Below are 12,043 nucleotides of genomic sequence, written 5' to 3' on the forward strand. Positions count from 1 at the left end.
GCGAGCCCTTAACGAAGATGCACGCGTTATAACACCCTAGTTTGAGCTAGTTGCTAACACAAAGGCCAAGTATGGCATCATAGACAAAGACATGTACAACTTTAACAAGATAGGCTTTATAATAGGGGTTATCTATAGCTAGATAGTCTTTACAGGCTCTAAGAAGCGTAGCACAAAGAACCTACAGCTAGGGAACTGTAGTTAGGTCACTAATATATAAGGAGTTAACGCTAAAGGATAGGCTATCCTACCCTTCCTTATCTTCCCTAGCAAGGTCCTTATTACCTTATAGTTTCACAATCTACCTTAGGATTAGGTAATTAAGGTTAGTCCTAATAGCTAGACGTTGAATAAGCTTAGTATTACCTAGCTAAAGCACTTTAATACCTATACAAAAGACTAGAAGGTAGGTGCACACAGGCTGCTGATTATGGACGGCTATAAGAGCCACAGCTCACATAAGTTCCACAAACACTGTAAGGAAGAGAAGATTATTGTTCTCTGTATGCCTAATTACTTGTTGCACCTACTACAGCCACTTAATGTGGGTTGCTTTTCGCCTTTAAAGCGGGCATATAGTGATAAGATTAGTGGCTTGGCATAGTACAGCTCTAAGCAGATTAAGAAGGAGGCTTTCCTACTAGCCTTTAAAGCAGCTTTTAAGAGGTTAATCACAAAGGAGAATATCTGTGTAGGCTTTAGGGGTGCTAGACTAGTTCTACATAACCTAGAGGTGGTGATATTAAAGCTTAATGTGGTCCTTTGTACGCCAACTCCACTAGTTAAAGCTAGAGGACACCCTATAGGAATCGAAAACTCTAAGCAACCTCTGTAAGATAGAGGCTCAGTTAACGCTAGTTTGTGAGCGTGTACAACTGCACAGAGATTCCCTAGTTTCTCCTCTGCTTAGAGCAGTTGAGCAGCTGAACAAGGGCATTGCATGGATAGGGCATGATAGCGTGTTAATGCAACAGGAAATAGCAGGGCTTCGCAAGGCAGTAGAGATAGCAACAGAGGTTAGAGGTTGAAAGAGGAAGTATATTCGGGCAGCAGAGAGTCTCACGGTAGGTGAGGTAGCTGATTTAATAGCTGAAAGGGAGGGTAGTGGGCAGCAGGGGGGCAGAGAGCCTGCAAAGAAGGTGCGCACACAGAGGCGTTGCAGACGTTGTGGAGAGACTAGCCACAACGCTCGCACCTGTGCAGTTGAAATTGTAGATGCATCTGATAGCAACAAGTCTAAATAGTATCTCTGTCACCTGCAAATTGCAGTAAGTGGTGGTGGTGTTGCAGTATATGCATTGCAATCATCTTAACTCTGTTAGGTGGACCACTCGCTTGGGTTGGACCGCTCGCTTGTAAACTACGTTAGAAGATATATTCTTCCTACAACAGGCTGAACCCTAACGCTAAACCTATCTTGCTGCGACTTTGTGTCCCCGTCGCGCCCTTATGTCGGGTAGGCGTTGTGTAATTGTGGCATGGCGTTGAGTAAGTTAATATAGGATTTCGGTGCGTGAGTGTTGGTTATGCCAAAAAGCATGCATGAGCCGATGCTGTGCACGGGCTGATGGAACACGGTACCGGTACGTTGAGTTAAATTACCAGCGATACAGTAGTCCTTTGTGCATTTGAGAATCAAAAAAAAATTCAAGAGATAAGACAGTGGGATGAAAAATGCCACAAGTTATGTCCTGATGGTAATTTTCCCCCTAGCCCGATACTTGAACTTACCCTTAGTGTGATTCTATGAGAACACGTCTGACCAGAAACGATCTCCTTTAACTTTCTTCACCCACTGAGTTGCTTCTTCAATAGTCTCGCCCCTTGAATCAGCGCGGATTTTTGCCATTGCTGCTTCCACGCCGACCCCAACAACACCAGCACCACAGAGAAACAGGCTTGCGCCTTTGTGGAATAGCTCCTTGATTTCTTCGCGGTCATGCCAGATGCGTTCCTGCACGAATTTGCAATTCTCTGACGCTTCTGCTTTAAATGTGTAGGCCCGACGTACACTGACGACTCCTTGCTTCTCCCATGCGTCGAATTCGTCTCTGTACATATCGTCTTCGTCCGGGGCATTGCAGCCATAGAAGAGCATAGCAGGGCCCACATCGGCGCCAGATCTTTTCTTTATCGCCCGTTCAGCCACAAAAGCGCGGAATGGCGCAAGACCTGTTCCTGCGCACGCCATGATCAGAGGCAGATTATCGTCCTGGGGCAGATGGAAGCCACTTCGGCTGGGGCGAAAGCTTATTTGAAGCTGGTCTCCAACGTTCAGGCGCTCAAGGAATGTGCTGCAAGCCCCAAAGTAGCGAGCGTCTTTTCGCCCACTCTTCTGGGAGGCATCCAGAACGCTGAATGTGAGCGAGCACTTGGCCGCATCCTCCAATGGGCTAGACGAGATACTGTACTGTCGCACACGCATCGGCGTCACCGCTGCAAGGAACTCCGCGATCGTAAAAGCTGCATCCGGATAATCTTCGAGAACGTCGATGAGGGTGATGTTAAGCTTTTGGAAGTTCTCCTTTTCGAAACGATCCTGCAGTGCAATTTTGTTTTTTTCGTCAGCAATTGAGTTGGCCACCGCATTCACCGATCGTGAAGTGATTGGCTGACCCAACTCAACCATGCCCGCCAGCACATCATGGATGCTGAGTAGCCTGCCAACAGGCAGGCTTGTGTTCGCCTCGGGTTTGATAGTGATGGTCGTATCCCACGGGAGTCTGAACCTCTTCATGACTCGCTGCACCACTTGTGGTGGATTAAGAGGGAGAACAGCAATGTAATCGCCGGCCCGATATGTCGTACCGGAAGGCAGCAGCATCTCGATGTGTCGCTTGCGCATTGCACCTGGCCGTGTCAAAAGTCGCGCTCCTGACACCTGCGCCAGCTGCATGTCCTGTTTAAGGAAGTGGGAGCGCGCCTGAACGTCAATCTCTATAGGCAGAGCTCTGACCGAACTATTCTGAGCACCTGCGCTATTTTTCTTACCACCCAGTTTGGGCCAGAGCTCACTTTCTTGCCACTCATCGAGGAAGTCGAAAATATTGCCAGACGTAACGTCCAGCGCCACGCGATCAGTCAGACGCTGAGCTCCATTCTTAAAAAGCGCATCGTCCACAAATGTGGGTATCTTCTGATAGGTACTATACCATTCCTCTGCAACATCAATTAGCATACATGCGGGTCGTGCAGCCAAATGTACACTTACTGTTTCCAAGGCCGAAGACAGCATATCTGACATCCTTCACTTCCTCGCTGGGATTTGACTTGAGCCACTCGACGAAATGAGTTGCGTTATCAGGAGGAAGGCCTTCGTAGCTGGCCGTGATTATCACGACTGGAACGTCTCGGCTCAGCGACGACACTGCAGCATCAAGACCCTGTACCTCTGCTTTATAGCCATTCTCCACAGCCGATTCAGCGAGTGCTTGTGCAACGGCTTCACACGTTCCTGTGTTGGATCCAAACAGGATGCGCAAAGGTCGCAAGTCGTTCGCCTCCACCCTTGGTTTAGAACTTGCGCTGGCAGGTGCAGGATCTCTGGTTCCCGCATCGCCCGACGGAAAACCCACGCGTTGGAGAAAGTTCGGATCCCTCATGTGTGCTTTTATGTAGAAGTCCTGCGGTTTAATTGTCAAACTCGTTTTGATTAGCAGCGAGTAAGATGGATTGGCTTTGGAAAAGCGAAACGTCTGCAGCAGCGTGGCCACCGTGAGCAGAGCCTCCTGCCACGCGAACGGACGTCCAATACAGGCTCTCATACCATTACCAAAAGGCTTCACCCTGTTAGTCAATGACCGGAGTATTATCTTAGATTTTTCAGAAATCGATTAGGGCTTACCTTCCATGAATTCGGTGGCAGCTCTGAGAAAGCCTTGCCTTCCATACGCTCTGGCCGGAAATTTTCAGCATCGGTTCCGTACACCTCTGGATCACGATGCAACTGAGCAAGTATGACAGTCACATGCTGTTTATCCTTAATGGTGTATCGGTCTCCGATGACTTGATCACCTTTTGCTTGTAGCGTGAAAGCGGGCGCAGTCGGGTGCAGTCGCAGTGTTTCGCGTAAGCATGCTTCCAAATACGGCAGCTTCCCCATGTGGTCTACTGTAATGGTTTCTTTTCCAATGACGGTATCGACTTCTTCTTGCGCCCTTCGATACGCACTTGGGTTCTCGAGGAGCTCATAGAAGAGGAAGGAAAGCATACCGGAAGTCGTTTCATGACCTGAAATATTAGCCGAGACTGATCCTCTGGGATTAGTGTACAGTCCGTGACTGACCAGCTATTAAGAACGTAATCATGTTACGAACAATGGTGCCATCGTCCAGGCCTTCTCCTGTCTTTGGGTCACGTCCCAACAGCATGGCGTTGAGCAAATCTTTCTTTTCAGTCGGATGAGCGCGACGAGCGTTCAAAAGCTCCTCTGAAACCTGAACGAGCTTTTCTATGTCCAGCTGAAACATCTTGTCCTGTGTGGAGTAAACCAGAGCAGGCAGGGGCAGGCGCCTCGATCTTGCAAAGGATTCAGTGAGAGTTCCCACCATCGCATCGACAAAGGGATGCTGTTGCTCTCGATAGAAGGAGTTGAAGCGGTCCCCCATTGCACATCTGGCCGAGTTAATTAATTTTTTTTTAACGACTGAACTCTCGGCAGAAAACGTACAAGGCGATTGAGTCCAGCGTAAGCCGAGTAAAGTCGTCAGCAACATTGATGACGACATTTTCACCAAATCTAGCCCATCTGAGCACCATCTGGTTGGCTACATCCTGCATTTCTTGTGTAGCAGATCAATCAGTCCAAATCTTGAGTAGATTATACGCCGACATACCAGAGAACATGGCTTTGATTGACAGCGGGCCGAACGCTGGCATCAGAATGCGATGCGCAATTTCCCAGTTGTGTTCTCCGGGAAGTGCAGTAAATAGACCGTCACCCGTGGCATGACGAACCTGAGCAAGTGGACCAGTTACGCCCTTCTGGAACCGTTTCTCATCGAAAAGATCCTTTGCAAGTGCATAGTTTCCCACGAAAATGCGTTCTGCAGGTAGCCACAGCCTGAATATGGGACCTGTTCAGGAACTCAGTGGTTGTTTGGCCAACCCTATGCCTGTTCAACTCACCGTGTACCGCGGCGATGTGCGCCAGACTTTCGTTGGGATGCTCAGGATCGATGTCCAAGACATTACCCACTATGGGATATCCGTGAGGGCTGGGAATTGGTTCCATGATGTGACGAAGCAGATATTGTGAGAAAACGTGAGCAGATTTATGAAGTGATAGGAGCAAATATTTGTTGTCACGGAAGGCGTTGACCTTGTTTTGAGCATTCTCTCAATCTGTGCTAGAGGGCACTTTTGGACATCATAGTGGGTCTTGCTTGCCTACTTCAATCACAATCTGGTCCTTGCAAACCTCGGCTGCAAAGGTTCACAAGGTGATGGTCCGATTGGGTCTCGGGACGTTGCATCAAAGCATTCGGAGCCCGCATGTAGTAGAGGAGCTACTGAACGCGCCACTCCGCAAATCAGTACATGTGGTTCCAATCAGAAGCTTTTGTCAGTGCACGGCGAAAGAAGATCGGGTTGAGTGGTGTTATCGATAACGCGCACCGAGGCACAGATTTTCAAGGTCTCCTCATTGTTGGTCAATGTTCGGCCGAAGCACGCATGCGGCCGTCGTAACTTTGAACGTTTTTGGTTTGGAACCATCTCAGGCCGACCGCGGTTGCGGTTACCACAACTTTGATTAGTATATGCAATCGTCACCATTGGGCTTCTTTAACGTATTTGCTCATTTGGGTCTTCGCCCCATCATATTTTGTTAATTTTTTACCTACTAGTTACTCATCCTTCATCTTTGCGAAATGGCTTCTGCTAAAATTATTGTTGCCCTTGACGTTGGCCTCAGCAAGTCCATTCAAGGCCAGTCTTTTCTTGACATTATTGCACGAGGAGAGATACTGGCTCTTCAGTTGCAGAATTCGAACCAGCAAGTTCAACCATCACTTCTGCTAAAAGACAAACCATACGTTTCGCTACCAGATGGCATTGTGTACAGCAAGAAAGATGGTCGTTTGTACTACACCAATATGGGAATTCCGCCCTGTAATGATGGGAGTGTTTGCTCAATACGTCCAGACGGATCAGACCCTCAGATTGTCCTATCGAATGGTCAAATTCACACTCCCAAGCAACTCGCTATGGACAACGTAGATGGCAAGCTATACATCGCTGATAGGGAAGGTCTCCGCGTCATGCGTTGTAACTTGGACGGTTCTTGTCTGGAAACTTTGGTGCAAACGGGGAACTCAAATAACGCAACGGACGCCTGCGATCAGACTAGATGGTGTGTCGGCATCGCCATATCCCGCCGTACAGGTCTTTTCTATTGGACGCAGAAGGGCCCATCCAAATCAGGGACTGGACGTATATTCTATGCTCCTATCGAGGGCTCTGGGCTTAGACAGCCAACGCTTCTGCTCCAGAGCCTCCCAGAGCCAATCGACTTGGAAATCGACGAATCTACGAATACGCTTTACTGGACTGATCGTGGCGAGCTACCCTATGGAAATTCCTTCAATCGACTGGTACTGAATGAAGCAGGCACTCGCGCCAGCTCTGACAATTTTGAGCCTACGGTAGGGCTGCAGCATGAAGTACTTGTGCAAAACTTCAATGAAACCATTGGGCTGTGCCACGACAAGGATGCTGGAAGATGGTATGCAGCCGACATGGGAGGAACAATATGGTCATTTGCTGAGAATGGCAGTGGCAAGACCATCGTATTCCATGATGAACATCGTTCGTTCACCGGCATTACCCTTGTATTGTAGGGACAATTTGTTGTGGGGAGAAGTTGTCGCCTCCCTTGCATAGCCTCAAGATGGGTAGACAATAAACACAAGAAAACAAATTATTGCCGTACCCTCCTGTGATACAATGCGACTGTAGGTTGTGCTGATAGGGAGCTCCTTGATTTCTCGTAGGGTGATCCGTAGACCTAACAGCGATCATATCGAGATCAGTGCAGATCAAACATTTCCTTTGCGGAAGGAAGCCTGACCTTGCAACTCTGATTCAAGACATCAGCTTCTCTACCCTGATCTTCGTGACATGGCAGCTGGTCTCACATCGACCTCACAAAGCGAATCACAATAGAGTTTAGAGAAGGTGCTTGATGAAGAACATTACATGTAAAGCGATATCACAGGTGATTCAAAATGCTTCCAGGAGGGCGACGGAATAAAATTGCCATGAGTGCCGGATTGGGACTAGTTTTATCTAGTGGCCATTGCAACAGGCAGTTTCGCCAATGTGTAATCATGCCCAAGTCTCATGCTTTGACGTACAATATCCCACAGGGCCATGATTCCAGCGGGGACTGACGTCATCATTGTCAAATCGAATGATCGGGGACAGTATTGTATGCTTCTTTCCATACACCGTATTTTCGAAGGTGACCATATACCCGTCACGGCGCAGAATGTCCGGATGTTTTGTCCAAGCCTCCCCAAGAATGTAGAGAAGATCTTCCACATGTAGGTCCGGTGTCATGGGTTTGAAACCAAACTTGTCCTGAATTTTCTTCACTGTCTCCGATGAATACAGTCCAAATGTCTCTCCCAGTTGTATCACATCCACCGATGTTAGGACGGAAGTGGCGTGGTACGATCCACCTTTGGCTGCGCGATCACGCAGAGCAAGGAGAACATTGACGACACCCACCGCTCCAGCCAGCATGTCGGCAACGGGAAGAGCAGGGAGCACACTGACACCCTCCTCAAATCCATAAGCCTTACCACAGACATAAGAGCATCCGGAAGCAGCATCGGCAATTTGCTGGAATCCTGGGCGTTCGGCGTAGTAGCCGTCCGGACCATAGGTATTGAGATCGATGTAGACGATTCCTTTGTTGCGTTGCCTCGATATTTCGACTAGGTCCTGTAGCCCGAAGCCCTTCCGCTCGAGGGAGCGTAGCCGAAATGCTTGGATAATAACATCTGCACCCGCCATAAGGTCGACCAAGGCTTTCCTGTCTGCAGTCTTCTGGAGGTCCAGCGCATATGTACGTTTACCGGCTGTAAGCGTGATACTCAAAGGCTAGTGGACGTCAGATTGGGGTAAGTACAGAGCGTACAGCACCACTTACTTGCAGATCGGGGAGATTGGGGCTTTGAACTTTGATGACATCCGCACCAAGGGCTGCAAGAGCTGCTCCCATTGCTGGGCCAGCAATTACACGGGCTAGCTCAACAACCTTGATGCCGGCCAACGGGCGCGTATCATTTGTCTGTGGAAAAGGTACAGGGGGCAATGTCGAAGTGCCCTTGACCTGCGTGTAGTCGATCAAAGGGTGTGTAGCCAGTCGCTTGCCCATAATCGTTTCTCTCCAATGTTGTGGTGTGAAGCATGTCTGCCCACAGAATCCGTTCTCCATATTCTTGATGTCAAGCTCGGCGGCCGAATACTTGGAGATGGTCGATTTGATCATCTCATAGGCCTCTTCTCTGGTTTTTACAGGGGCTTCACCGTCAATGCCGTAGGCCTTGAAGAATGCTGGGGCGTTGAGGTTACTCATCAACTGGTACCAGACTTGGGGATCCTGAGTTGGGTAGATGGCCCACGAGCGGACATACATGTGATTCTTGCTGACGCAGCCCTTATCAACATCCAAACTGGCTTTAGTGAGGGTGCCATCGGTCTTGATATCACCGATGCCTTTCCCGTCGATACTGACAAGGGCTACAGTGGCTGGGTACAAACCACATTTGTCAGTGTCGACGTGAATTTTACCTGTTTCGACGCCTTTAAGTGTGCTGATCTCTTTGGCAACAACTCCTATCATTGCATGCAGAACAGCGGTCTAAGTAGAATGAGTAAGCATAGCCTGTTCTCCGACTGCAAAAACACTGGAAGGAACATATACTTACAAAGACCTGCGATTTGAGGGGTCCTGGAATAAGAGGTAGATCTTCCCCAGAAAATTCGACATCGTTTAAGGCAGCCTCCTCAGTCGTAAAGCCTGGGGTGATAGCAGCCAAGTATCTCAACAGCCTGCGTGCATCGCTGGGTACACCGATAAAATCATCATCAACAAATGTGCCAGGGCCATATAAGTCCTTTGTCGTATAGTGCGCGGCCATGATGGATACGATCGTACTTTAAAAAGGCGTCGGTGGTACTAACCTGTGGCAAGAGCGAAAAGAACACTCGATTGCGAAATATAGGGTTGTTCAAGAAGGAAATCTGGATCATTAAATGCTATCACGGCTGGTGCGGACAAAACAGATCATTTCGACGCCTATGCCGGTCGTAGCAGAAGTAGCAAATTCCGTTAGCGGCTGTGATTCACGACCGCAAGTGCCAGTAGCATTGTTTAACACCAAATCCTCAAGGTCCTCGTGCAGTGTCTATGCTGCGATGGCGGAACAGTGACGTATAATTGCAGAACGTTGCGCTAGTAAAGCAGAGGACCCAATCAAATTACGCTAAGGGCCTCGGTTGATCATACGCCTCGGTCGACCAAAGTATATTGCCCGTATCATTGGTCGACTATCAATGTGGGACTGGGACAACAGCCAATCATTAACGGCCCAACTCGCCTCGGTCCTTGCGTATGATCCATACCATTCACTGCCACAAGACAGTGATTTACTCTATCACATGCTGCATGTTGCAATACAACCATCTCATAGATTCCCGAAAGGACCCACCACTCTCTCGGCCGATATTTTGGGCAGGCGAGGGAAGATCCGATTCGATGCCGGTTGCAGCTCGTCCTTAAGGAGGCATGACGCGTTCCTTGCATGGTTGCAGCAACTTCTGGATGTTTCTAGAGCGGGAATATTGCTGTATTTTTCGGTTGACATTCTGAATAGGTGTACTCCCATAACGCATGCGAAGATCGGACTAAATTGAAATGCAAAGAGGTCTGATTTGTTGCTGGTTGCAGTTTCCCACCACCCGTCGTCCAGGCCGAATATTTATGCAATGACCCAGCTAATACGTACCAAAGCTGCTTGATCTGCTCTGTGCTCCGGATGCAACTACCACAAGAGGATTCGAACAGCCAATCTTCACGCTAGTTAATTCTAACTCTAGGCGAAAGTGTGTAGTGCCACTGTGATTGCATTAAAGAGGTCTCAGGTCCCATAGAGCGGAAGGCGGATCTCTTTTTGCCGTTTTGTCTGATCTTTCTCGCAGTCTCGGGATCCTATTTTCTCTTTCGAAAATGTCTATTCGTACAGTTGGCATTGTTGGCACTGGCGTGATAGGGGCATCATGGACAGGTCTTTTTCTTGCCCATGGTCTGCGCGTGATCGTTGCGGACCCTGCACCTGCAGCGGAGGAGAAATTGGCTTCCTATCTGAAAAGTATCTGGCCTGCATTAGAGATCATGGGTCTAGATGAAGAGTAATAACAGCACCACACGAAGCTCCTTCTAATGGTCGTGCGCTGATTCGGATGCTTCTCTATCTAGCGCTTCTCTTTCGAACTACAAATTTGTAGGTGCGACTTTGGGCGAATACTATAAAGAAGTGGACTTTGTCCAAGAGGTAAGTACACAAAATCTACTATGCCAGAGTATGGACTGATAGGATCGTGCAGAATGCGCCCGAAAGGCCAGAGCTCAAAACAAAGCTCCTTGCCGAGATCGACGCAGCTGTTCGTCTAGATGTCGTCATTGCGTCCTCATCTTCAGGCATTCCAAGCTCGAAATTTGTTGGTCAGTGTCAACACCCAGAGCGAGTGCTCATCGGCCACCCGTTCAACCCACCTCACCTCATGCCGCTTGTGGAGGTAGTTCCCCATCCGAACACGAGTACCGCAGCTGTTGCACATGCAATGGCTTTCTATGAGTCCGTAGGGCGTCGTCCCGTTCACATAAAAGACGAAATACCCGGTTTTGTCGCCAACCGTCTCCAGGCTGCGCTTTGCAATGAGGCGTACAGCCTAGTGGCTCGTGGGATAGTCTCCGCGCAGGACTTGGGTGCGTTCGTCTTCCTCGTTATCTTTGTCTTCATTTATTAACCACAAGTATCCAGATGCTTGCGTCACTACCAGTCTGGGGCCTCGGTGGGCCATGGTCGGACCCTTCCTGGCAAACGCAATGGGAGGCGGTGGTGGTAGCGAGGGATTTAAGCACCTTCTTGAGCATCTGGGACCTGCAAGCCGAGTTTGGGTTGCAGATATGCAGGCACATAAATTCGACTGGTCTCAGGAGAGTATTGACGTGTTGGGTTCAAGCGTTGCAGACGAGCTTCAAGGCAAAGACGTCAAAGAGCTTGAGCAAAAGCGGGATGATGATCTTATCAAGTTCTTCAAGATCAAGGGCGTTAGGCGCACAAGCTTTCATGGTATCTCTCTGTAATCTCAGCTATTTCAGCAGGATAATAGAAGCCGTTACATTACTGTGGCTCGTCAAATTATTGTGCATCGTAATTACGACATCCGCGCAGTGGATTTGGCCCATCAAGGGAAGGTTCGCATAAAGAGCGCCCGCGATAAAGAGGTCTTCGGGCGCTTCTGTATTTATAATAACGTAATCGGCCATTGAGTCGGCCAGGCAATTGAGCCGGCCACCTTTGCCAAGATCACACCTCATTCCACCTCTCATCTAATGTCTCAATAACCTGATCTTAGATTACTTCCTCGTAAGGATAGGATAATCCTTGCTATCTAAGCTATGAAATCTAACGCGTTAATAAGCCAACAGCGCGCTGCTGCTATCTATGACGTTCCTCAATCAACCCTCTAAGACTAACGCGCCAAAACCACCTCATGACGCGATTCCCACCACAGCAGATCAAGGCTTACTAAGCCTGAAGAGGAGGTGGTTATACAATACATAAGGAAGCTTAACGCGCGAGGCTTTGCCCCTACGCTAAGCTACGTACGTGAAATGGCCAATTAACTGCTAGCTAGACTGGCGGATGGGTACCATGTACCTAGGGTAGGGTATAGGTAGGGTATAGGTCGCACGGACGTAGGTATAGGTAGGGTAGGGTCGCACGGACCATAGGTATAGGTAGGGTAG

General features: G+C 48.8%; 4 protein-coding genes across 4 annotated transcripts; 2 read left to right on the forward strand and 2 right to left on the reverse strand.

Annotated features, from left to right (window-relative positions):
• Window positions 1-1,744: 1,744 nt before the first annotated feature.
• M421DRAFT_59249 (fatty acid hydroxylase) lies at window positions 1,745-5,233 on the reverse strand (the record flags this gene model as incomplete). Its single annotated transcript, XM_033595668.1, has 7 exons — window positions 1,745-3,159; window positions 3,212-3,779; window positions 3,845-4,230; window positions 4,286-4,614; window positions 4,670-4,781; window positions 4,836-5,075; window positions 5,128-5,233. The coding sequence occupies 7 exons, from the start codon at window positions 5,231-5,233 to the stop codon at window positions 1,745-1,747; spliced, it is 3,156 nt and encodes a 1,051-aa protein (XP_033450147.1).
• Window positions 5,234-6,041: 808 nt separating this feature from the next.
• On the forward strand, window positions 6,042-6,833 carry M421DRAFT_13906 (YWTD domain-containing protein; the record flags this gene model as incomplete). Its single annotated transcript, XM_033587450.1, has 1 exon — window positions 6,042-6,833. A coding segment is annotated over one exon (792 nt), but the record flags the coding sequence as incomplete, so codon positions are not given.
• Window positions 6,834-7,186: 353 nt separating this feature from the next.
• On the reverse strand, window positions 7,187-9,347 carry M421DRAFT_380422 (CoA-transferase family III). The gene is made up of 3 exons (XM_033589849.1): window positions 8,937-9,347; window positions 8,156-8,869; window positions 7,187-8,106 (listed from the first exon to the last, which is right to left on the reverse strand). Exons 1-3 carry the CDS (start codon window positions 9,147-9,149, stop codon window positions 7,327-7,329), a joined length of 1,707 nt encoding a protein of 568 aa, XP_033450149.1. The 5' UTR covers window positions 9,150-9,347; the 3' UTR covers window positions 7,187-7,326.
• An 890-nt stretch (window positions 9,348-10,237) lies between these two features.
• M421DRAFT_99909 (uncharacterized protein) lies at window positions 10,238-11,514 on the forward strand (the record flags this gene model as incomplete). The annotated part of the gene is made up of 5 exons (XM_033598817.1): window positions 10,238-10,419; window positions 10,487-10,562; window positions 10,615-10,996; window positions 11,052-11,348; window positions 11,501-11,514. The coding sequence occupies 5 exons, from the start codon at window positions 10,238-10,240 to the stop codon at window positions 11,512-11,514; spliced, it is 951 nt and encodes a 316-aa protein (XP_033450150.1).
• Window positions 11,515-12,043: the final 529 nt, after the last annotated feature.

This window comes from Didymella exigua (assembly GCF_010094145.1).
Source record: "Didymella exigua CBS 183.55 unplaced genomic scaffold M421scaffold_9, whole genome shotgun sequence".
Taxonomy (NCBI): domain Eukaryota; kingdom Fungi; phylum Ascomycota; class Dothideomycetes; order Pleosporales; family Didymellaceae; genus Didymella; species Didymella exigua.